Source organism: Centruroides vittatus, unplaced genomic scaffold (assembly GCF_030686945.1).
Source record: "Centruroides vittatus isolate TY-2023 unplaced genomic scaffold, ASM3068694v2 contig_549, whole genome shotgun sequence".
In the NCBI taxonomy this organism is placed as follows: Eukaryota; Metazoa; Arthropoda; class Arachnida; order Scorpiones; family Buthidae; genus Centruroides; species Centruroides vittatus.
Window position 1 is genome coordinate 7,095,667 of NW_027122325.1, and position 25,676 is coordinate 7,121,342.

The following is a 25,676-nucleotide window of genomic DNA, read 5'->3' on the forward strand; positions in this document are numbered from 1 at the left end:
TCTAAATTTACGAATACATGTACAGTACGTACAGTACATACTTGTAAATTTACATGTTTACAATTTGGTGATGTTTACAGTACATCGCAGACTCTTTATTTATGAATGTGGTTTCTCTAAGACATTATAAAATAAAATTATTTTTTAAGGTTAAATAACAAATACAGTTATTAAAATTATTTTGTGATAGTAGAAAATAAACTAATTTGTGTTAAATTTACCAATAAAGACTGCTAAATAAGACGACAACACAAAGTCACAAATGTTTTCATATTTCCTTCTCTAGGATTTATGATGATTACATTAACATTTACTGTAAATGTACATATTTTAATATGATTTTATGTGGTTTTAACGCTTTTCTAGTGATATTACGACTTCAATATTTGTGGCGGACGGATGTAAAGTCAAATAAAATGACAAACTTGATTTTTATTTTTCCATATACTTTTTTGACAAACGACATAACTCGAGATACACCTGTAGATAGAATTGTCTAGTTATAAAGCTCAACATTGAAAGTTTTATTGTGTACTCATTTTATATGATGCTCTTGAAATCTATATAATAGTATAATAAATCTTAGAACAGAAAAAAAAAATTCATATACTTTTAATGTTTATCATCTATCCATTACCAATTATGTTTGTACACTATAGCACTTATGATAATTCAGATTTACATTAGATGTACTGTACACAGGATCATCAGATAGATATATAAAAGAAGTAGTGAAAAGTCAATTATCTTTGGTAGACTGTTCCTAAATAGTGTTCATAACAATTTCTTTGAACCATGGTTGCAAAGTAGCTCATGTACTGTACCGTAGTTTTTCTTCAATTAATTTTGTTTGAATAAAAAAAACCAGATATACCATTTTTTACAGCATATGAGATGAAACTTTTGTCCAAAATGAAAGTTCAAAAATTGTTCTATGGTGTACCAGTGAAGTTGTGATCTCCCATAGGCTAATGAATTCATCAAATTGTATGAACCAGTATTCATGATTACTGGATATTTTAATTTTAAAATGTTTGTTTTATATGTAAGCTGCTTTTGCATATATGGTATTCATGTATATTTTAATTGCAAAGGATTTTTGCAATTCTGATCTCCTGCTTTATGTTCAATACAAAATAATGATAGTTTGATTATATATCTGTTTTGCTATGTCTAAGCAGCTTTTGTGCATGTATTAATGTTGAATATTTTAATAATAAATAAAAGTTTTTACTTTTTTAAAACAAAATATACTAAAAACATTTTGGAGCTGAGTACCAAAAACACAAGATTACTTAGTACCCTAAATACCTTTTTAAAACATTTTAATTATAATTAGAATGTTTTAAATACAAAATATTATTTTCCTTAATATTAAAAAAATCTAGCTTAATGTTAAAATATTTAAATATCTTAATTCATAAGACAAAGAAAAATTTTTTCCATTCTTGTTTTTACCAGTGATAAGATTTCAGGCACATCAATATTCTTACTTATTTTAGGATCTGAGTATAATTTTTTTTGTAATCAAATTACTATATTATGTAATATGTACTATTCCAATAAATCAAATTTGCCACTATGCTTATTAAGTGTATACAATAAAATTAATCAAAATATTGAAGAAATATCTAATGTATATTTACTCAAAAATCTTTCACCAATAATGCTTAATTTGGCATATTTATGATAAAATTAAAAAAGTATTCAAAAAAATCTCATATACAATAATTTTGATATGTTTTTATAAGAATATAATTTGATCACTAATTATTCATGAATAAAATAAACAGCAATTGTGAATGAATAAGATCAAATTAACTGACAGTTTCAATACTGTATATTGATTTGTAATTTTCATTTTCAGTTTGTAAAAAATTAAAATTTATAATACCTAGCTTAAGTTAATTTTAAATCTATATATATATAATCGAGACGAGTTAATAATAATAATAATAATCAGTGCAGAGCCCAAACGGTTAGGAGTTGAAAGTTGAAATTTGGTACACAGTTAGGGTACGTCACGAGAACGCACACTAAGAAGGGATTTTTTGAAATTCCTCCCCACGGGGGAGAGGGACTGGAATAAGGCTTAACACTTCCATCAACAATGGAATTGTCAACAATGGAAATGTTACGTAACAATGGAATTGTTAAGAGAAAGAGATGTGCAAGACACAGATGCAGTTTTTTTCGTTTTTGCGGGAAATCAAACATATTTTTAGACCCATCTAAAAATTCTCTAATTAATCTGGAAACAGGGGATCCCAATTCTTGCATTCTGTGAAAACGGGTAAGGTTGACTATAATGTAATAATCTTAATCTTCACTATCGTTAACTTTGCCCAAGCAATGCCGGGCCCACCCGCTAGTTTAAAAATATTTTTGCATAATATAATATATTCTTTTCCTTTCCAAATAATAAAAAATAACTTTAAAATTTAATTTACTTAATAAAATGAGTCATTAAATAAATCTAAGGATAAACCTTTTTCCATAAAGGAGATTCAAAAATTATAAATACACACTCAGCACCAAGAATTATATAATTAATAAAAGAAACACTGTCTTTTGGCATTATGCACTTTAATAATTTCATGAACAACAACTAAGCAAGTACATTTCAACATTAAATTAATGCCATTTTCATGCAAAGAATATATATGGAACATAGATGTAAATTTTAAAAAATATACATTGGCATATTCTAAAAATAGAGCCGACATTTGAAAAATTGAATGTATGGAAAAGAAAAATTAATGTTGAAAGTACTTGCTTAGTTGTTGTTCATGAAATTATTAAAGTGCATAATACTGAAAGACAGTGTTTTTTTTATTAGTACCATAAAAGAGATTATTAATATTCAATATTTTTAAAAAGAGCAATCTAAAAGAAGCTAAAATATATTTGAAATGTGATGACAGTAAAATTAGATTTATATTTATGTACAGTTTAGTTGTAATTTTTATAATAAATAATTATTTAGTTTTTTCGTAGTGACTAATGTTGGCCAAAACTAGAAATTTTTTAATTCAGTTAATTGATTTTAAACAAAACTATATTTGTTAATAAAATACTACAGTAAATATTAACCAAGATTCATGAATATGCCTGTATCATGTATTATTCCTGCAAAAAGTTGATGAAACCAAGATGTTGGTAAACATCAGTTTAAGTATTTAATATACAGAATTTGAAAACTTTATTCTTTTAAAATTAATTCATGCTAGTTTTCACATTAATTTTAATTTTAAAATTTAAACACAAGCAATGCACGGCATTATTTTAAAAAGTCGAGGATTATAAGTTAGGGCTGTATGCAAGTTGTAATGTTACACTGAAATTTTCTAGTTATATATCAGTTATGTGAAATTATCTTAAATTCATACATACTTTATTGTCAACTAAAAGTTAAAGGCAAGTAAACATAATGATACTAATTTCATTGTCTGTTTAAAACTGGGTTTGAAACTGATTTTTGGTTTTTTAAAACTGCAGTTTACTGAAAAATGGTTTTGTTGCCAGCACTAATAGTGACAGTACAAATAATAATCTTTTTCACTGTCAACAGTTTATACATTTTATTCTCTCAAACTGCTTTGGTCTATTTAATTTCTTTAATTTTTTTAAATGTAAGAAAATATTATTTTTCAAAGAATGAACACAGCAGGATTATGAAGAATAAGACAGAATAGGACTTGATATTTTAGCATATGTGAAAAGATATAATTTTATTCCCTAGAAAATTTTATTGAAAACAAAAGTTTCATTCAAATACTTCTTCATTTTATGTTAATGTAAAGTTAAAGTTTGCAAAATAAACTTATCATAAAATTGTTAATTTTTAAACTACTTATTAATAAATATTGTAATAAACAAATGATTTTCCATTTGTTGTAGATGTAACAATATTATCTCACTGATTATTTCTCTTCGTTTAATGTAGTTATAAAATTAAAAAAATTATTCAAAAGAGACGAGGAAACAGTAAAAGTTCCATATTTGTAGTTTGGTATTTACAACCATTTTTCATATTCATGAAGTTGAAATTTACTTATTCACAAAAGCATTTTAAAAACATTGAAACAGCAGAGGAAAACAAAATTAAATGAGTTTTAGTATTCTTAAATGTATTTGTGTCTTTGATTATTAGACAGAGCTAATGGATACTATCTTGCAGCTTCTCACATTATTTTAGCATATGCATTTATGAGGATAGTAATGTAAATGCCAACATTATGTTTCATTTGGAGATTTTTTTTTATTCTTACAAAACAACAGACTCCAATGGCAAAATGTCAAAAAGACCAAAGAAAATGTGCTTCAAAGTCAAAGTTAAAATGCTAGATCATTTGTAGAAAAGAATTCAGCAATTGTGATTGCTCAAGCATTCATTATAAATGACTATCATAAGATACATTAAGGAAAGAAAGGTATGATGCATTATGATTAGAAAATAAAAATCTGTTATCATAGGTTTTTATTTTCTAATCATAATGCACTCTGTCCATCTACTTATAAGGGTGGCTTGTAAGTAGATGGATAGTAGGCACTTAGTTTTAAGAGTGTCTTTGGTTCCATTTTTTGATAACATTGTCACTAGTGATATCTCTAAGGAAATGTTGCAGAACATGCTTATCTCCAATATCAGATATGCCAATGTGATAATGCTTTTTTCCAACAGTGCACCATCCCACTATGCTACCAGCATTCAATAAGTACTCGACCAAGAGTTTCCTGGCAAATGGTTGGTCACTAAGGTTCCATCAAGTGCTTCCTACATCACCCAGATCTGACCACCCATGGGTTTCTTCTCTGGGGTCATCAAGGGCAAAGTGTTCTGTTGGAAGCCACATTCCCTAGACAGTGTGAAACAGTACATCATTGTTATATTCTGTAAGATCAATAGCAACAAAGAACTCTGTTGTTGAGTATGTAGAAGTTTCCCTGGAAGACTTAGACTGCATCAACCAAAGCAGCCAAGAATTTGAGCACTAATGTGATTAGTTAACAATTGGAACAATGATATCAAGTCTTTTTAATTGTCCACCTACTTATAGGCTGTTCAGTATTCGTGGCATTCTTACAGAATGTAACTTCATGAATATGGGATGTTCTGCTTTATATTGATGATAGTAAATTTAAAACAGAAGCTACGTGTTATTCAGCTGAAATTCATGTGTAAAAAATATAAAGTTTTTACACATGAATTTTATACCTGTTTAGCTAGATATCACTAAAGGAAAAAAAAGATGTTATTTTGCAAAAAACAAATTAAAAGAAACTACAGTACAATATTAAACAAACAAATATTTTAAGTGTTAAATAATTTAATTATTTTTATACCTTGTCACATAAAAAATTATTAATAATCTTTTATTCTTTAATTTTTGTTTTAATATTAGAATTTGAATAATGAATATTTTCTGGCAAAGTTTTCCAGCATATTTCATTTTGTAATTTCTACATTTAAAATTATAATCTTATTCAAAAAATATTTATTAGAATAAAGTAAATCTTTTGTAGCAATACATTTTGAAACAGACAAGTATAAACAAACATTTTTATAATTTATATTTAATCAACATTAAAATTTAAAAAAACAAACATGTTTATATATTAATTTCTTATAATTGTATTTAAATTTGTTTGATAATTATTCATTTAAATTGTAATTAATAATATGAAAACAATACTGTTTTCATATTATTGTATTCTTGTATATTATCAAACTGACAATTTAAACATTTTATATAATAAATTTACTTTTTCAAGAATTTAACAAATTTCATTTCATTAATAGGTAATCCTACCCATCAACCTGTAGAGACCCTTCCAATTGAAGGCAAAACTATAGAAGATCAATTTAACAGTTGTGTTCAAATGATATTTGAGCCAGCCGGTTACGAAATAATTCGGTGGACAGTCTTGCCATATTTATCCGAAGGAGACGTCGAGCAATCTTTTTATTGGCTCACTGACATTGTATTTACTTTAAAACTGAAATCTCTACAGGAAGAACCTGCCAAAAAACACAATTTACATAATGAATTATAAAATGTAATATGCAAATTTCACCACATTCCATTTTAATACATTATCCAATAAATTAATATATGTATTATGTAAAAAATTTTATATCACATGTAAATATATATAAATTATTGATCATACATAAATTATGAATGAAATTATCACAAACACATTTTTGAGAATTTACATAATATCTATTAAGAAAGTGCAATTGTGATATGATGTAATATAAATAATACTTATTATATATTAGGTACTGTACATTAAATACTGACTAAGAAATGATTTTTATAAATCATTCTCATTCAATTTTTAATTACAAGTAGTGCAATTTAGTATTTAAAAATAACAGGAATTTTAAATTAAATTGAAATTTATTTATTTTATTACATTCAAAATTCAAGACCTTTTATAATTCAGAATTACATAATTTAGAAAAGTATTTTATCATTGATATCATTCAAGGTAAAATTTGTTGTAAAGGAAGATAAAGTTACATGAAAATTTTAATATATTTAATGTTGGTATCCCAGCAATAAAATATTTCATGTAAACTTTCATCAGAAATATGAGTAACACATTAAATTTGAAATTTAGATTTATAGTTATTTTTTTAAACTTTTATTGAAAACAGACAAAAATTGACAAATCTAAATTGTATTTTTAATAATTGTAACTTTTATCTATATAAGAAAACACAAGCTTTTATAATCTTTCAATTCTGTGCAGTCTGTATAATTACGTATAGAAAAGAGAAAATTTATACTAGTGTAAAAATAAAACTTAATTAAATTCCATGCTTTAAAATGACAACATTTTGGCACAAAATTATATCAATAATAACTAGCTAAATATTTACAATTTCTTACATGCTGGTATATTTGGTAATAATTATATAAGTTGACTTTTAAGACTAAAAAAATCTATCCAAAACTAATATCAACTTATATAGCAGATTTAAAATGGAAATCTCTGTCTTAGGCAAACATCTGTACTAAAGGCATTCAAAACAGTCACTGTGTACACTTACATACTCCATAGGCAACGAATATCTCCATCTGAAACTTATGTTTGATGAACTTGTTTAATTAACATGTATGGTATATGGTAAATGTATGGTATTAGGGCATTTATACTGAATTATTATTATTGTATTAAGCACTAGTTCCAATAGCTGATATAGCACCCATACATCATTGATGCAAATAGCAATGTATTTATCATGTTTTATCATCACATACTGTATGAAAAGATATTATCTTGGTATTGTACTGCATAAACTATTAATATTTTATTGGAGGTGATGATTTTGACTTCAATCTATTTACCAGTAACTTGATTTAAAGCACATTTCTTACTAAGATAAGTTACTGAAAAATTTTAGCAGTTGCTTGGTGTTCTACATTGATCCTGTTACCCACATCCCTTTTTGTACAAACTATATAATAATACTTTTTTAATATAAGATGTATTTATGATTAGTATCTCCATAAAAGTGTTATGCTTTTGCAGTAGACTACAGTATACCATACACATATATCAGTTCTATTCTGCTGTATAAGCCTGAGTCTAATTCTGAGCTGAAAATCTTGAAGTTGACTTATATACTGGCATATATATGTCGACCATGTAATATGAACTTTTATAATGTGATAACTACAACATGATAAAACTTTCAATTCAGTGTTGAAAGGATAAATTTAATGTGATAGTATTTTAACTTTTATATGTTAACTATTTAGGATATGGTGATTTATATTTGAGGACCAAAGGTAATTTTTATGTCAAATAAATTTTTTATTAAGTTTCCAGTGTATAAAAGTTAATATAGCATTTTTATGTTTATTTTGTTTACTTTTTTATGGGTTTTAATTGTGTTATAAATTAAACTGTCAAGAAACTGTCTAATATTAAGACAAAAAATTTTCAGAAACAGAAATTGAAATATACTTTTTAATAAATTTTAGTAAACTAGAAAGTCTGTAAACATACAACTATATGTTTACATTTGTATTTAAATTTATTCCATTTAAAATGTATTTTTTTAAAATTAGAAAATATTTTAAATCAAAAAATGATTATTAAAATAATTTTTCTTCTAAAGGAATAATTTTATAGTGACCTGAAAGATGGAATTAATGTTTCCATAATATTTTGCATATGTATTTATTGCAGTTATAACTTATTTGATACTATGAATACATGTAAAACACAGCACTATAAAAATATTCATTCAAATAAAACATTGTAATATTTAACATTTATAATTGTTGAAATAATGAAAATTTTCTTTTTCTCTAATGTAAAAATCACATAGTTAACAGCAGAATAGCTGAAGCAATTAAGGCAATGCATCTACCACTCTGAAATACCTGAATTAAAGAATCTTTTCATGATAGTTTCAATGATTATAATTTAAACCTTGATTTAATAAGTCTTTTTGTCAAAAAGAATTTTTGTAATAAGAATGTATTTACTTATAAGAATTTAATAGTTGCCTACATAAAGCAAACTTCATGTAACACAATGTATATTCTATAAAAATATCTGCAAAATTAATATAGTTTCAAATATTTTTTATTCTTTTAGATGAAACTTAATGGAAAACTCTTTTCACATTAAAAATTATCGAGTTAACTGTTCTTTTTTAAAACTATAAAGAATATTTTGGTAACAATAATTTTAAATTGATAATTAACTTAACATTCTACAATTATCCAGTATAAAATATCAATACAATTTACTTAAAATCATTATATGAAATAATTTTTGAAAGTAAAAATTGATTACAATAATAAAATTTTATTAAATTCAATATTACTTATAATATTTGATTTTGATTTATAGAATAAATCGAAATAGTAATTGTTAGTTAGATATTCTAATTGTTTTGGTAAAAACATCAAGTTTTATGTAATACGTTGTATTGGTGTAATGTAACTCTGTACCAATATTTTAGGGATAGATTCTAGAATCAAAAATAAGCTTAAAATCCTCCATCAACATTTTTCAAATTCTGCTTCATTTTTGAGATCTGGCCTGCTAGAAAAGATACTTTTCAAATTCCCCACCGAAATGCTAATACTAGAGTTGTCAACTTTTTAAAGTAATTCTGTAATTTTCTATGCTTCTGTCAATGGACTGAAGTAAATAAATGTTGCTTAAGTAGGCTTTTACTGTAATACATGTAAACAAAGCCTTATCCACTAAGATTTTGCAATAGCCATCTATTTTAAAATAAAAAAAGTTAAAAATAGTTTGAAAGAAAAAGTTTTTCAATATAAATTTACTTTGAATAACATTTTGTTTTTACAAAATTAAACAGAATAATTTACCTGAATTGCTCAAAATGTCCTCTACAGATGCAGACACAATTAATTTTTTGGCAGACCAAATCTCAAAAATAAAGGTGAATTTGAGAAATTTTTATAGAGAATTTTAAGTGTATTTACACTCTAGAAAACTATCTCTAAAATATTGGCATGAGTTTTGTTACGTCTTGTATATTATGATGTCTTTAAATACAGTCCATTGACAACTTAACATAATGTAATTTACAATTACGTTTAAAATTTGTAAAAGTATTGATAACCCACATATAAATATGTAAAATAATATATCTTACTGTATTATACATGTTACTGTGAAAGACCGATCTCTGGCAAATTTTGATATTCTCTGGTGAATGTCAGCATTCACATAGTTGCTTGGTGTAAGAAATATTTGCTAAATATCATTATTTCTCATTTACACAGGCAAATGTTGACAATCAACATGAACTGATGGTGAATGTTGAATAAAAATATTTTTTTAGTATGTTAAGACAAAAATGCAAGGTTTTAATATATGATATATGTCAAAATAGGAGAAAGCTTAAACAGCACATGTAAATAAACTGTTGAACCTAAAACGAGTACATTCTAAATCAGAAAAGAAAATAACACCCATAATAAACTTAAACATAAGTTGTGATTAACGTTATACAATCTTAGTTTTAGCAGAAATCACTTCAGAAAGTATTATACAGTACTTTTCTTGAGAAAAATAAAAACAATTGTTTTCTCATTTACTCGCAAATAATGCATGTAACTTTTCAAAAAAGAAAAACAAGATCATGGTCACTGCAGTAGCCATTCAATATAAATTAGGGCATTGGATAAAAAATAAAAATTAAGCAAACATTGCATGCACCAGCAAACCTTGCATAAGACTGAAAAACAACAGAGTGTTTGAGAGTATAACAAATAGATGCCACGTTACCTCAATCGCAACAGAGAATTTGGCAAGAGAGAACAAAGGATCTGGCACTTTTGTTGCTTCTATCTGGCTGTGTCTTTCGACCTCCTCCAGAGCTTATCTGTGCTTGTCGACATATACTGACGATGGTTCGAATGTATAATAATATAACCAAATATTCAGTCTTTCACCGACATATTTGGTATGACATTTCCAGAGAATATTGGATCATCTTTGACTTAAATTCAAAACAAAATGAGTTATGACAATAATTAACTTGTGTATCTCTATATTACACAATTTACAGAAAAGAAATTTTAGCAAGATGCTAAAAGATTTTAAAAATAATAAAATAGGTTTACTGAAGTAATAATTATAATTTTTATCAAAAATATTTGATTAAAATAGGCTTTAGTTTAATTGGATTTAAGTTGGCTAAAGATTAAAAAATTGGAAAACAATGAATTAGAAAATAAATTTAATTATTCTGGAAAGATTTAAATTTATAAGATAATGACTGAAAATATTTTCAAATGTAGTATTCTTATTTGCAAGTATAGTGACAATTACTTGAAATAAGTAGTTTGTTGTATTTATTCTAACAAAATTCAAAATAAATATACTGCATATCTAAATTTTATTAATAATTTATATTTCTTTTATGACATTATCTAATAATTTTCAATATATTTTTTTAACTTATATAATTTAATAATTTCTATTTTATACTTCAATGTTTTTTAATAATATGACCAACAAATGCTTCAAAGTTAGATTTTATTTTTTATTGTTTATAGTGTATTATTATTTATATTTGATGATATTATTTAAATTTAAAAGTTTTTTATAAAGCTAAATTTGGTTTAATAAATGCATAAATATTTATGTATAAATGTCATTAAAAATCAATTATATATTTTGTTTTATGTTTGATAATGGAAAATTAATATCGATTATTTATTGACAATTATATATATACAATAAATTTGACACTTGAGAAACCAAATTTATTGTAATGTTTCAACAACCAGCACAAATTTAAATGGTTCGGGGTTATATATTTTACTTATGATCATACTCTCCTCTAAACTGCATGCATGTATGGTTATGTAATGGTTGGAAAAGACATGCACATTTTTGAGCATGTACCATATTTTAGAAAATGGACAAATTTTTAATTGTGTAAACTTATGAAATAATTAATTGTATATAATTTTATTGTCGTGCTGTGTAATTAAACACATTAAGAACATGAAGCATAAATAACTCTGCACTGTCAGAAAAAGAGTTATACACAGGACTGGATGAATATTTGGATTCTCTTCCTATGAACATTAAATTTATTTCATTAATTTTAAACAGAATATTTTATCAATTAAGAAATTATTTTATTATTTAACTTTATCTATAATTATTTCTTTCAGTTTCAATTTATTCTTTTTTTCATGCCTCAATTTTTTTGTCATAAAAATATTATTATACTGTAGTTGAAAATGTTCATATGAAATTTAATTTTACAGTTTTTTAAGACAGGTTATGTGCTGAATAGAATGATTTTATTTTAACAATCATGTAAATTTTTTAAAAAGTCTTATTATTGTTAATTAGTAAGTTTACTTGATTTAACATGTACAGTACAAAGTGATTTGCATTTGCATTACGCTTGCTTATTATGCTAATTAAATTCATTTATTGCAGCCTGCAGTAAAAATCCACTTCATAATTTTGATATTAATTCTTATTTAGAATTTAGGTATGCAACTAAAATCATGTGATTTTATCTTAAAATATGACACGTAAATTAAATATTGTAACAAAAAATAGTAATAATAAAAGTCATATTTTTACTTCGACAATGCAGAATATTTTGATTACTTTGATGAGTTTTTTTTAAATAATGTTGTAATTTATGAAAATTTTTTTTGATCTTTAAACATTTCCTCAAAATTTAATAGTATAGAAATTATTTAATAAAACTTTGTGAATTTTATAGAAAAATATTTTTGTATTAAAAAGAATTTCTATAAATATCAATAATTAGTTTTGTATTAAATAAATTAAACCATTTAATAAAATTTTATTTTAACATTAATTTTCATAATATCAGAGTTAACTTCAACATATTTAAAACAAAATTGATAAGAAAATTTCATATGATTTGTTATTTCAAATTTTTAAGTGAATCATTATATCAACTTTTAAACTTATTTTTTTAATTCTATAGTTTTCAATTAATTGTTCTATTCTGAAAAATACAAAGTAAAACAGACCAGTTTTATTTGTTGCAAAAGGACTTTAAACTTTTTTTTCCTTTATTACTGAATAAAAGTAATCATATTTAAATTATTTTTTAAAAATAAGGTTTAGTAAACAAAGTGCATGAAACAAAGATTGGTTTCACATGCTTTTATTCATATACACCTAGTTTTGAGTAGTTGAATATAAGATTTAGTAATTATATTAGTTAAGTCTTTGATTAGTTTCAAAACTGTATACTTTTTTAACAATAAATATTGCTAAATATATAATAAAAGTATATACTGTATATCTCGGCAGATAAGATGATAGTTGAATCATAAAAAAGGCCCCGAAAATTCAGGGTTGTCTTATAGGACAGATACAAAAAAAATTAGATTGAAATTTGTATAAATTAAAATCATTATAGTAAAATGGACAGACCATAATTATTTACTAGTAGAGAGTAGAGTATGTCCACAAAATAGAATAGGCCATACAATGTTTTTGTGAATAGTCAAGGTCATTACCTGAATGCCCGAATCAGTGTGAATGTTTGCAACAATTGCAAGGCAGTGCTGCCTTGCAATTGCAAGAAAATAAAATTTGATGTTCTTTCAAAAAATTATGATTAGGACATAATTCCGTATATTCTATACATTGTTGTTATCCAGATGATGAAGCCGATCTAAACTAAATTCACAGGCTGTTGATAGTTTGGGGGTCGTCTTATAGGACAGATATATGCTAAAACTATAAAACTTTGACAAAATTTATACCTCGTCTTATCTGCCGAGATATAAGGTAATAAAAATTTTAGAAAATACCTGATGCTTGCTAAAGTTTCTTTTTTAATTCTTTGATTTGAATCAAACATCGATCTATTCCTAAATTATAAAATGAGGATAAATTAAATGTTCACATACACATAAATGAATTACAAGGAATATAAATTTACAGATTCTATTAATTAAAATAGCATCAATAATTCAGTCTTAATGAATGTTGCTACTGTCAATTATAAATTATTCATAATGTTTATCTATTTAATTCATTCTTTTATTCACAATTTTTTAAATTTTAATATTAAATATATCAATGAAATTAAATAAATAAATAAATATATATATATTAACAATATAAAGCTCATCTCATTATAATCATTATACAATAGTTTTATCATCAGAAGAATGAATGCTCCCTACTATACTCCATAAACTATAAACTACTGTATAAAATATAACTGTGGTTTATTTGTTTATCACATTGAAGAAGGTCTTTTTTAGCAACTTGTTGCTTTGTACAAAAATTTAGGAAAAAAAAAAAAAAACTATAGATAAGAAATATTAAATTATCTAAATAAAAAATAGCATCTAACCTTGTTGGAAATTAATATATATTAATACATATTTCCAAGATTTTTTCTTATATACAAACAATATATAGTATGTCAAATGTTTTATTTACAAGATGAAAATTGAAATTAATGATTTTATTTATACAATCAAAATAAATATGTTAATATAAAAATGTTTTTATATAAAGGATATAACAACATATACCTTTTGAAAACTCTATGCCTTTTCCTCTACTAGTACCAATACATAATGATTTGCCTTTCATGGAATGAATAGATTCAATGAGAGATTCATACAAGTCTTCAACATCTGTCAAAGAATTAATAAAATTATATTATAAAACAATTTAGAAACTTAAATATACTCAAGTGACTGATCAAAAATGTATTGTTTTATTTTTAAAATTTAAAATTTTCAATGATGATTGCTTTGGTATAAAATACATTAAAAATAACAAACTTCTGTTTGGCTTGTTTGATATCTTGTCTTATTTAATAGTATAATGCCAAGATTAAGCATAATTTTCAAAATGGGAGAATAAATTTTCATTAAATAATATTCCATTACACTTTTTTTTTTGTAGATGTAGACACTGAATGAATAAATAATTCAGATTTTTGAACTTAATTTTATAAAAATGTGAACTCTAATAGCTATAAAAATTTATATACTCACATACAATGCCAAATACAGTATAAAGAAGAGAACGTATTGTCTTTCAGCATTAAATTTATTAGAGATTTAATGCCAAAAGACAGTACATTTCTTCCTTACACAAGGTGGGCCGAAAGTCACTTTATCATTTAAAAATTAAATAGCTGTTTTGCTATTATTATATTATATTACAGTATATTTTTTTCAGATTTTCAAAATACAGAATTTGGAAATAAATTTAATAAAATAATAAAATAAAAATAATAAATAAAATAATAAACAAAAATAATAACAATAAAATAAGTGAGTTTTGGCCCACCCTGTATAATAGCTGTATATTGTATTCCAGTATGACAAAGATATTGGTAACTTCAGACATATCATTAATTGATGATCGAAACCTTGTATCTAATAATGGATCAAAATCACATTTTTGCATTAATGAGGTTGTAAAGTCAATTTCTACATATTGCCAAAACCTAATAAGTGATGTGTACATTTTACTTTCTCTCTTAGACATTGCAAAAACTCACAACCTCATACTCAAAATTTTGCTCTTGAAATCATGTTTTTTTAGCTCCTGTAAAATTTTACAAAATGTAGATATGAGATTTTGATTGCCAAGCAATGACATACAATAAGATAAATTATCATTTTAGGGAAACAGCACATAATTATTAAACTTAAATGAAATGTTTAGTCTTGAAATTATTACTAAAATTCTCAGTAAAACAATAACAATTATAATAATGACATACTTGAGTTTAATCATTAATTAATTGTAAATATCAGAAGTACAGTATTTGACTATTAATGATAAATTTATTTTTAAAAATGCTGTAAAGGTCTGCTTTTAGCAGGGCAGGTCTAAAAGCAACACGACCTTGGTAATTGGTCCCACCTGGCGTTGTGTCTATAAACGGTCGGGAAGACAAAGGGTGTAGCGTCTCCGTTTATGGGACTCGTCTGTACGTGTCAATGTGTTTGCCACATGTTTGTCGGCTAGAAAAATGTAAACAAGGAACGGACATGACGGTAAGCTGTTTCGTCGGGAGGAGAGCGGACGTTTTTGAAAGCTTCCGGGGAAAGGAAGGACCCTGATTGGTCGTAAGTTGTCGTCGAGAAACTCTTTAAATAGTAAGAGTGGCGAGAGGAACGGGAGAAGGGCAAGAGACTGATAATACGGTAGTCTCAGGCACTTAGACAGCCCGCTGAGCGTAGAGAGAGTGTTCTCCTCTGACAACAATCTCAGGGACGGGTAAGTGCGGAGACTGGACAGGCCATATAGTTGAGCCAACTCCACAAACCGACCGAAGCTTCCCCAGAGTATAATTGTCTCTGAAGGAAGGACAAGCTGTTACGTGAGACACCACACTTTGTTGTACCGTGTGTGTAATGTTGTTGAACTTGTATATTCTGAAATATTTTGTTTTGTAAATAAACTGCAAATATTCACTGGATTGAGTGTGGAGGTGTACCTTTCTACGAACCAACGTAAGAACATTCTCGAGTTGTAAGAACCAACCTGAGACGGATTATCGTAAAGATCTTCACTGGATTACAATAAAGATCTTCACTAATGCTTTTATGATTTAGATTGTTGTTATAATTAATTTATAAAGAAGATAATTTAAATATATTTAAAGCACAAGTTATATAAGAAAAAAATGGATTTTATTCTACTTTACATAAATGTGAGAATCCAAACTTTAACAAAAATCGGTTGTCAATGTCATCATACTTGTTCAATATTGTCATCATTTACTACCTGAGAAAATCTCCACTTACATTTTCTTGACGGTGAAAACGATGCATTCCCATGATCTGCTGACCTCTTGGCTGGGTGATATCATGCTAATATTGTAATTGGTGGCTGAAGAGTCAGTTGCCACCTAATTCTCCCCAAGAAGTCACCACCCAGTCCTTAATGCTAGCTGTCACCCGTTCCTCTGGAACTAGCCTTCAAAATTGCCTGTGTCTATACCAAATTGAACTCCATTGGATTTCACCCTCAACCAACAGTGCCGAGTGAGGATAAACCTTCCCAACAATCTTGACCCAGACCTTCCTGATCCAGAACTTTCTGATAGTCCTCCAGAATGATAACGGACTTAGTCTCAACAAACTCTATCGTCACCTTGAGGACATCCTCAACTCCAGATATTTATCGACTTGTGAACCAGTGTAAACTTTCTCTCTCTCGAGAAATGCGGAAGTATCTAGACTATTTTAGCTCGATCTATTATAACTCATTTAATGTTATAAAATGTATAAATTGTATTTGCCTTTGCAAATAAATGGTTGTTTTGTTAACCTAGTCTCTGCATGAGTTACTTCCTGCTTGTTACCTCGCAGTCTCCATCCCAAGTCTGATCGCTCATTGACGTGGCCGCTCGCGTGATCTACTTTCAAATCCAACCCAATTTGCCATTGTGGCTTCCGTGTCCCAATTGACAACACGGTGGTATCATTCCTGACAGGGCATCAAAGAGGTGCCGACCCTCTGGTTACACTGGTGTCAGAAATGGGATTCAAACCCACGCCCACATATATGGACAATATTTTGACCTCTAGTCCCGACTAAAGACAGCCCAGACAAAAAACAAAAAAAAAAAAATTTTTTTTTAGACAAAGACGAAGCTCTCTATCATTTACAACCTTACTAGCCAGGAAGAATCTTTAGAACAGTGGTTCTTAACCTTTTTATACTTGCGGCCCACCAAATATTTCATAATTTTTTTGTGACCCCCATTTTTTAAATAATAATTTATATTTGTTAAATTATCTATAGTAAATTGATTTTTTTATTATTGCTTTATTTTTTTATATAATAAATGTAAATCATAACTTTATTATTTCATTATCTATTTAAATAACATTCAAACTTCACAATTAAACACGAAAACTCATTAATTTTTAACAAAAAATAAAATAAGAAACATGTCGATAAATCGATCCAAAGTCGATGCTAAAACTAAACTAAAACTAAAACACCCACAACTTGTCGTAAAGATTTTGCATAACTTTTGCCAAAAATATTTACATTTTCAAAGCCTACTACTAAGCCTACTATTTTTCCTAATTATTTTTAAAATTCCAAGCATTAATAGTTTCTTAGAATTGCTTTGGAATAAATGAAGTAAATACTACGGTGTAAGTAGCATATTTGCATTTATTTCTTCTGTACTAACAAAGTTGTATGTAGGAAGAAATAAAAAAATAAATAAATAAGAAAACTTTATCTTTCTTATTTCACTTTTCAATACGATATTCGGTTATACATCAATTTTCTTTTTATTATATTCGGAAAGAAATTTTGCATAATTTGGTGGCCCCCGGCAAACTTCTTATGGACCCCCAGGGGGTTGCGGCTCTCCTGTTAAGAATCACTGCTTTAGAACAATTGGTCATACTGTCTGTCTTGATCCCATATATATTATGTATTTATCACAACACTCCTATTGGAGGTCATTTAGGAGTGCAAAAGATGCAACAACAAAAGCTTTGATTGCTATTTTATTGGCAAACAATGAACAAAGATATAAAGGCCTATTGTCAGGGCTGTCAACGATGTGCTCTACAAAAAAGAAAGGACCAGACTCAAGTGCTGGTCTAGGTATGTGAGCATAGGTTCAAATCCCACCCACTTCTGACACAAGGGTGTTGCCAGGGGGAGGGGCAGAGGGCAGTTGCCTCTAACATAAAATAAACATACACTATGTACAAAATTTATTTAAATGCTAAGTTTTAATTAAAATAATCTTCTTAGGCTTCTTGTAAGTTAAAGAAAATATTTTATTTGAGATATTTCTTTTCCGGTACATAGTAAATGATTAAAACTTCATGAATCGTTTCTATTTTACCTACATACAATTCATATCCTCTATCAATTTACATAATCTTGCCCCCCCCTTACCCATTGGCTGGCGTCGTCCTTGTTCTGACACCAGTGTGACCAGAGGGTCAGCATCTCTTTGATGCCCTGTCAGAAATGACACCACCATGTCCCAATTGACACAAAAGCTTGTATGGATCTTGGGGTAGAGCAGGCCCCTTTAGCCATTGTTTTCTTTTTTTTTAACAAATGAAATACATAGAATGTTTCTTTATTAATAAAAAGCAGTCTTAAAGGTTTTATTTTCTGTTAGTAAAAATAACAATAAGTTTATAGAGGTAGGAATCACTATGGACTCATAAGTTTTCTTTGGGCTAGGGAAAAGTCCATAGCACTCCTTCTCAACAGCCCTAATTATATACTAAGGAAACATTCAATATTAAATGTACAGTACATATGAAATAATCTGTTTCTTTATTTTGAAAAAAATATTTAAAAATAAATTATAATTGTATATAATATAATTCATGAACACATACATATACAAAAGTAATGTTTTGCATGGAACTGTACTTAAGGTTTGTTTTATATGCCATTTTTGCTAAATAAATTAAAAGTTTCTTTTTTTGAAAATATCTTTTAAAGTATTTAAAAATGATATCTTTATATGAACACTCCTTATATACCTCTAAAAGAAATAAATATCTTATAAAACATTTAAATTAAAAATGTAAATTTAAAAAAATTTTATATCAAATTTTAAAATTTATTTTCATCAAAACTTCATAAGTGGCTTATGGTAAAACTGTCCTTTCTTCTTTCTCTCTCTCTTTTTTTAATGTCTAATTGTATAACTTACTTAAATATCTAAAATACATAATTTTATTTTCTATTTATTCATGTAGTTAATTTTATTATTTCGATTAATAAAATCTAATAACGATAAATGCAAAACTTACTGTAAAAATAAAATTTTTTAATAAAATTGTTTAAAGAATAAAGAAATAGGAATTTTTCCTGTAAAATAAATTCAAATACAAGTTGCATTCAAGTTGTAAGATTTCTATTTCTATTGCTTTCTAGAGGAAGGAAGCAGGTAGTAACGTGGTTTTTTTAAAAGAAGTAGGCACTGTTTGTGGTCGCTAACAGAGAGAGCAGGACCACACAGTGCACAGAACTCTAGTGGCAGCAGTTTGAGTGAGAGGTGCTTTTGATACTTAAAATGGCAATGTTCTCATTACAAGAACAATGCATAATCATTTGTTTTCTGCATTTGTGTGGAGTGAGACTCATCGAAATTCATCGCCAGTTGAGTGACACATGTGGTGATGGTGTCATGGATGTGAAAAATGTGTGTTCGTAGATGCAATGTTTCAAAAAAGGGTGAACATCATGTGACAACAAACTGAAACATCCGCATACATACACCAGCCAGTCTGACAAACATGATTGCACACAAGGAGCAAGTTGTTTTGGAGGATCCATGATTAAGTGTGGAAGATGTTGCCTTGAATTCTGGCATTTCTGTGGAATTTGTGCATACAATCTTGCATGAAGACAGAATAATGAGGAAAGTGTCCTCCAGGTGGGTGCTGCGATTGCTGACGAATGACCAAAAGGCCATGCGTGTAGCTACTTGTCAGGTGATGATGTCACATAATGATTGCATCATGTGACAACATTGGTGCCTTCTTTTCATCAGTTGTCATAATGGATGTGACATGGATGCCATTTATCAATCCAGAAACAAAGTGAAGCGACTGTTGGCACAATGGAAACACACTGCCTCACCACCACAGAAGAAATTTTGTTGAACAAATGAAATACATAGAATGTTTCTTTATTAATAAAAAGCAGTCTTAAAAATTTTATTTTCTGTTAGTAAAAATAACAATAAGTTTATAAAGGTAGGAATCACTATGGACTCAAAAATTTTCTCTGGGCTGGAATAAAATCCATTTCTCAGCACTGGGTTACCACCAGTGCTGAGAAAACGATAGTGGCCATGTTTTGGGACATCAATGGTGTAGTCCTCACTCATTGCATTCCAAAGAGCACTACGGAGACAGCTGCATCCTAGGAAAATGTTTTGACGAGGAAATTGCTTCCAGCATTGTGAGAAAAATGGCTGGAAAAGGCTGCATATGTGCTCTTCCATCAAGACAATGCTCCAGCTCATTGGATAATGGTAACACAGGAGTTTTTTCATGTATGCAACTTTGAAGTGCTCCCTACTCACCTGACCTTGCTCTTAGAAATTTTTGACTTTTTCCAACAATGAAGGATACTCTCCGTGGATGCACATTTTCCAGTCAGGCTGCTCTAGCATCAGCTATTTTCCAGTGGTCAAAACAGACCCTTAAAGAAGTGTTTGACATTGTGCAAAATGCATATGTCTGCAGGGAGATTATGTTGAGAAATGACAGAAGTTTCAATTTGTTTGTGTAACTATTTTGTCAGAAAAAAAATGGGAGACCTTATAACTTGAATGCTCCTCATATTATTTGAAAAATATGATTTAATGTCACTACTTTCATAAAAAACTAAATAAATCGGGGATACTATAGATTACTATCTATGGAATTTCGGAACTTTGAGTATATATCTGAACTGAGGGGACCGAGACGAGTTCAACGATACCCTACTTTTGGACTGAAGACGAAAAATAATAAAGTTATCATACTTTTTTCCAGCAATCGCGCGATGATAGGGAGTCGTGTCACTCTCACTGCTAAGTCAGCCTCGCAATCGGGAGTCGCGTCGCTTGCCATTAAAATTGCCTTTAGTAGACGTTTCCCCCCCTTTTTTTTACTTTGTTCAATAACTACCATGAATCAATAACTAGTGACGTTTAGCACATGGCGGCCTGCCAGCGGCTCCCCTCCGGGAGGTCAGTCGGGAGCACGAACAGTCGGAACGGCCGCCACGTTCGCTGCCATAAGTAACATGAACTGAAATGGCAATCGCGCGATGATCGGAAGTCACGTCACTCTCTCCGCTCTCGTATCGCGTGTTTAACCCTACTGGAGATGACCGTAGTCCGACGTCACGGTTTGCAGACTTTACCGCAAGATGGCAGTACTAGCAACTATGGTGCCGTCTTCATGAGAGCATTAAAAAAGTATGGCAAGTGAAAAAGTATGATAACTTTTTTATTTTTCATCTCCGGTCCAAAAATAGGATACCGTTGAACTCGTCTTGGTCCCCTGAGTTCCAATATATAATCAAAGTCCTGAAATTCCATAGGTGGTAATCTATAGTACACCCAATAAATCAAATAGTTTCAATATATTAATTATTATAAAACTTGAAATAATTTAAATCATTTAAGTGATTTATACAAGTCATTTCATAAAAAAATTTTAAATTAATATGTTTAAAAGTTTTACAAGTTTCAAAAAATGTTAATTATTACTCTGTTTATTCAAATGATTTCTTTAATTTGAATTTATGAAACTTAAAGCAGAAAAAAATTAATAAACAATTTAATATCTATAAAATAATTTTAAATATATATATATATATATCATACTTACTTTTATCATTGTCCATTTGTTTTTTAGATTCTGCATTATTTTTCAGAACAGAGTTCATTTTACAATATCTAATTATTTTTGATTTTAAATGTTTTTGGCTATTGTTTTTACTTGATTTTATATTTAAGTTATTTTTCAGTTTTCTTTCAGGTTTTTCGGATATATATTTTAATTCAAATGATTTTTTGTTTAGATCATCATCATTCAATGTATTTATATCAATCTCAGTAGGCACTGATACAGTTTTACTTTGAATTTTAACAGGTGTCATCTGACAAGATGAGTAATCATCATTGTCATGATTTTGATTTAGGGACTTCTGATTTGAATTTCTATCAGAATTCATTTCTGCATTAGATGATGATATAAGACCTTGTATTTTAGGAATAAAAGAGAGTGGCCTATCAGGAAAGGTGTAAGTTAAGATACTGGATGTATTATTATTGCTTACATTTTGAATTGAAGAATTAATGAAATATCCTGAATTTAAAGATGATGAACTTATAGGTGTTAATGAAATATTTTGTTCTTTATTTGTTAAATTTCTGAAAGATGATTTAGAATTTTGCATAGAATTTGATGACAATAATGTATTCTGCCAGACTGGGTAATTTTGGATTAGTAGTTTATTTGTATTTAAAATATCTGCCTTAATATTATTTTCATCAGATTTTGTTTGGTTTTTAAAATAAGAAGTTATAAAATTTTTCAGATGATTTTTAAAGTCATCTGAATGTTTAAGATCAAAGTCCAAAGATTCGATTTCTATCTTAAAAATTTTTTTCTCTAATTTTTTACTGACTGCATTTGATTTTGAGTTAGATTTACAGCTGTATCTTTTTTTAAGTTGTAAATTGTTTGTTAAAGATTTATTTATTTCTAGTTGTGCAGAACTGACAGCTGTTAACAATTGTTTTGATTCAGTTTCTTCATTAACTCCTGTAACTTGTACAAATGCATCTTCACTATTAATTTTGTTATCTGATGTGATTCGTATTGGCACAATTGAATGAAAATTTTCATTTTGGACAAAATTATCTGAAATCGAAAATAATTTGAATTAAAATAATCATATAAATTATGATGAAGAAATTGGAAATTAAAAGATTTTTTTAAAATTATTATTATTTTAACTTTAAAATATTTACTGGTATTTCAAAAATTTGAATTAGATTTTCTTTGTCCAAATTAGCTAAAATTAACAATTTTATAACAACATTAAAAAGATTTATAAGATATATGAATACAGAAAATACTTTAAATTAAAATTTTTAAATTTTCAAAATCCTCATAAATTAAAAATTAGTTTTTGAATTCTCTTACTAGATTCTTGAAAACTATCCAAAATCTTCATTCTTTTTAAAGGTAGAGATGACACACATTTTGGTTTTAATCTCATTTGAAGTTTTTGTTGGCATTCTATTTTATTACAGGTTTTAAGTATAGCCATGACCACATCCCAATCCATACCAAAATCTCTTCGACCCCAAGAATAAGTTTGTCGTATCTATCAAAATTAATTTTATGAATATATTAAGTATAAAAATATTTTAAACAGCTTATATTTGAATTTTAATGTATAATAATATTTTAAAAAAATGTTTTATATATGTAATATATTTTATATAATAATAAAAAATATATATTTTAATATTTAAACACTGCAATTAAAATATAATTATGTAATTAAATTATTTGTGTGTAATTTAACTCATTTAAAATGAATATTGCCTTATCACATTCTTTAATTGTCACATCCTTATCTATACAAAATAAATATAACATCTTCAAATTATAAATTATGTTTTATAATATATAACATTTTATTGTTTCAAATTTACAATTATTATTAAATTATTTTTACTTTTTTTTTATCAGTTGTTAATTTGAATTATAAGTAACCATTGGTAAAAGTATGCCAACTTTTTAAGAGCTAAATGGGAAATTTATAAGGTATTTGACCATATAACATGGGTTTTACCTAAGGTGACCAGATTTTAACATTGGTAAAGCGGGACAAAATTCACGAAGAGGGGGAAGGGTTGTCTTGTTTAAAAAAAATTGTTCTAGAGCAAAAAAATTTTATCATAAAAAAATGCATAAATTGTATTGCATTTTTTAAAATTTCAACATATGTAAAATTTACAAATATAATAAACATATATACTATTATGAATTTTTAAAAACTATTCTTTTACATATTTCTCATTTGAGTGAATTTTTTTTAAATAAATTGCTGTCTTTGTTTAAAATGTCATAAAATTTTTCACAAGAATTTGTTAAATTATATTTTACACATAATATTGCTTTTATAGTCTCAACACTTAATTGTGATTTGTCAGATGTCCACACTTTACCTTTTGTTCTCTGTTGAGATTTTATGCTGATGCCCAATATTTAACCTTTTCCTTATCAATATATTTTTTTTAATACTGATACTTCATTAAAAAGATCATTTTTGGAAATATTGCTATCTGGAAAATGTTGACTAATGTGATCGAATGATTTTTGCACATCTTCCCAATTAAGTTCTTGTTTTAACATGACCCAATAAAAATGTTCAATATCATTGTAATATCCCAGCAAAGAATGCCTGTTGTTCACAGACACAGCCCTCAGGGTCACATTCCTCTCTTTTGTTCTAAAGGGATTAGTTACCACCACCCAAGTAGGAAGGGTTGGGAAAGAAATTTCTATAAGGGAAAAACAATAGACGAAAGAAAGGAAAATATACAAAAATTAGAACAAAATATATATCTAATATGGCGTACACCACAATACGAAACTATCTTTACCGAATCTTAAATATAAGACGCAAGATTATGACACATAATTGACAAAAATTTAATCTTTCCAAAAAGTCGGGACTTTTTTAGAACGCCGCGGGACGCGGGACAAATTGTTAAAAATCGGGACTGTCCCGCCAAAAGCGGGATGTCTGGGTCACCTTAGTTTTACCCCAGTCTACACTTATATAAATCATACATTAAATATTTTAAAATTAATTTAATTCTAAAATCGATGACACCATTTTCTTCCTGCTACAAAATGTCTCCAATTGTAGATAGTTCCGTTCTTTAGGTACTTCATATTTTTGAAATTTTTGTATTCTGAAATTATACAGCATTAGATAAATAAAATCGTCTTTAATATTTGCGTTTACCTCATATACGACACAATCGATGTCTCTATGTTCTTCCGTTTGACAATGTAATTTCATGACTATAGAATAACATTTTTCTATAGGTAAAATTTCTTTCCCACTTTGCTGAATAATGAGCTTTCCATCTGTTTCTCTGACATCCATTCTGCGTGACCAACTCTTAAACTTACTCTGAAGGGCTCTTCTATCGCGTTTAGCACCATCTTGAAACGTTCCGATAAGTTCTATCAATTGTTTAGCCTTCGGAACTCTGAATCTATAAGATCTAATATAATTGACGAAAAGAGCGTACATATTCTCCGAAAGTAAATACCCTTGCATATATTTCGGACATTCGAAACGTATATCGCCACAGTAATTAAATAATTCCGACATTTTCTTTACCACTTAAATAGAATCGTAAATTTTTTAAAATACAGAATTCGAAAAGAAACACGTGTGCACTACGGTTAGAAGCGCGTGGGTAAGGTGAAAATTTGCGCCAAAACAATCACGTGACACATCCCGGAAATGACGCAACGCCGTCGATCGTCGTTGACAATCGGAGAGGGCGAATATGTAGTCCATTTTCAGAATCGATAAATGAATCGTAAATATTTTTGTGTAGAAGTAAGTTTGCTTTATTT

General features: G+C 27.6%; 3 protein-coding genes across 5 annotated transcripts in view; 2 read left to right on the forward strand and 1 right to left on the reverse strand.

Moving 5' to 3' along the window:
- The window catches only part of LOC136978755 (protein-L-histidine N-pros-methyltransferase), a 25,823-nt gene extending 19,690 nt beyond the window's left edge, over window positions 1-6,133 (forward strand). The window contains exon 6 of the mRNA XM_067274564.1: window positions 5,804-6,133. Coding sequence (XP_067130665.1) covers window positions 5,804-6,057 — 254 coding nt within the window. The 3' untranslated portion in view covers window positions 6,058-6,133. The remainder of the gene's footprint in view (window positions 1-5,803) is intronic.
- Window positions 5,885-25,544, reverse strand: LOC136978754 (ras-related protein RabX-like). Its single transcript, XM_067274562.1, has 6 exons — window positions 25,051-25,544; window positions 23,211-23,394; window positions 21,888-22,925; window positions 14,067-14,171; window positions 13,332-13,391; window positions 5,885-6,022 (listed from the first exon to the last, which is right to left on the reverse strand). The coding sequence occupies exons 1-5, from the start codon at window positions 25,423-25,425 to the stop codon at window positions 13,342-13,344; spliced, it is 1,752 nt and encodes a 583-aa protein (XP_067130663.1). The 5' UTR covers window positions 25,426-25,544; the 3' UTR covers window positions 5,885-6,022; window positions 13,332-13,341.
- Window positions 24,864-25,676, forward strand: part of LOC136978756 (uncharacterized) — a 43,088-nt gene continuing 42,275 nt past the window's right edge. The window contains exon 1 of one of the 3 annotated variants that reach the window (XM_067274569.1): window positions 24,864-25,659. In XM_067274569.1, coding sequence (XP_067130670.1) covers window positions 25,633-25,659 — 27 coding nt within the window. In that variant the 5' untranslated portion in view covers window positions 24,864-25,632. The remainder of the gene's footprint in view (window positions 25,660-25,676) is intronic. The other 2 variants (XM_067274568.1, XM_067274566.1) reach the window with 2 other exon arrangements.

Coding starts and splice junctions, on each gene's coding strand:
- LOC136978754 (XM_067274562.1), bottom strand. CDS start 25,425: ATGTCGGAATTATTTAATTACTGTGGCGATATACGTTTCGAATGTCCG. Junction 22,926..23,210: donor GGATAGTTTTCAAGAATCTA/GTAAGAGAATTC, acceptor TTTCGATTTCAG/ATAATTTTGTCCAAAATGAA. Junction 13,392..14,066: donor AGGCATAGAGTTTTCAAAAG/GTATATGTTGTT, acceptor TTTATAATTTAG/GAATAGATCGATGTTTGATT.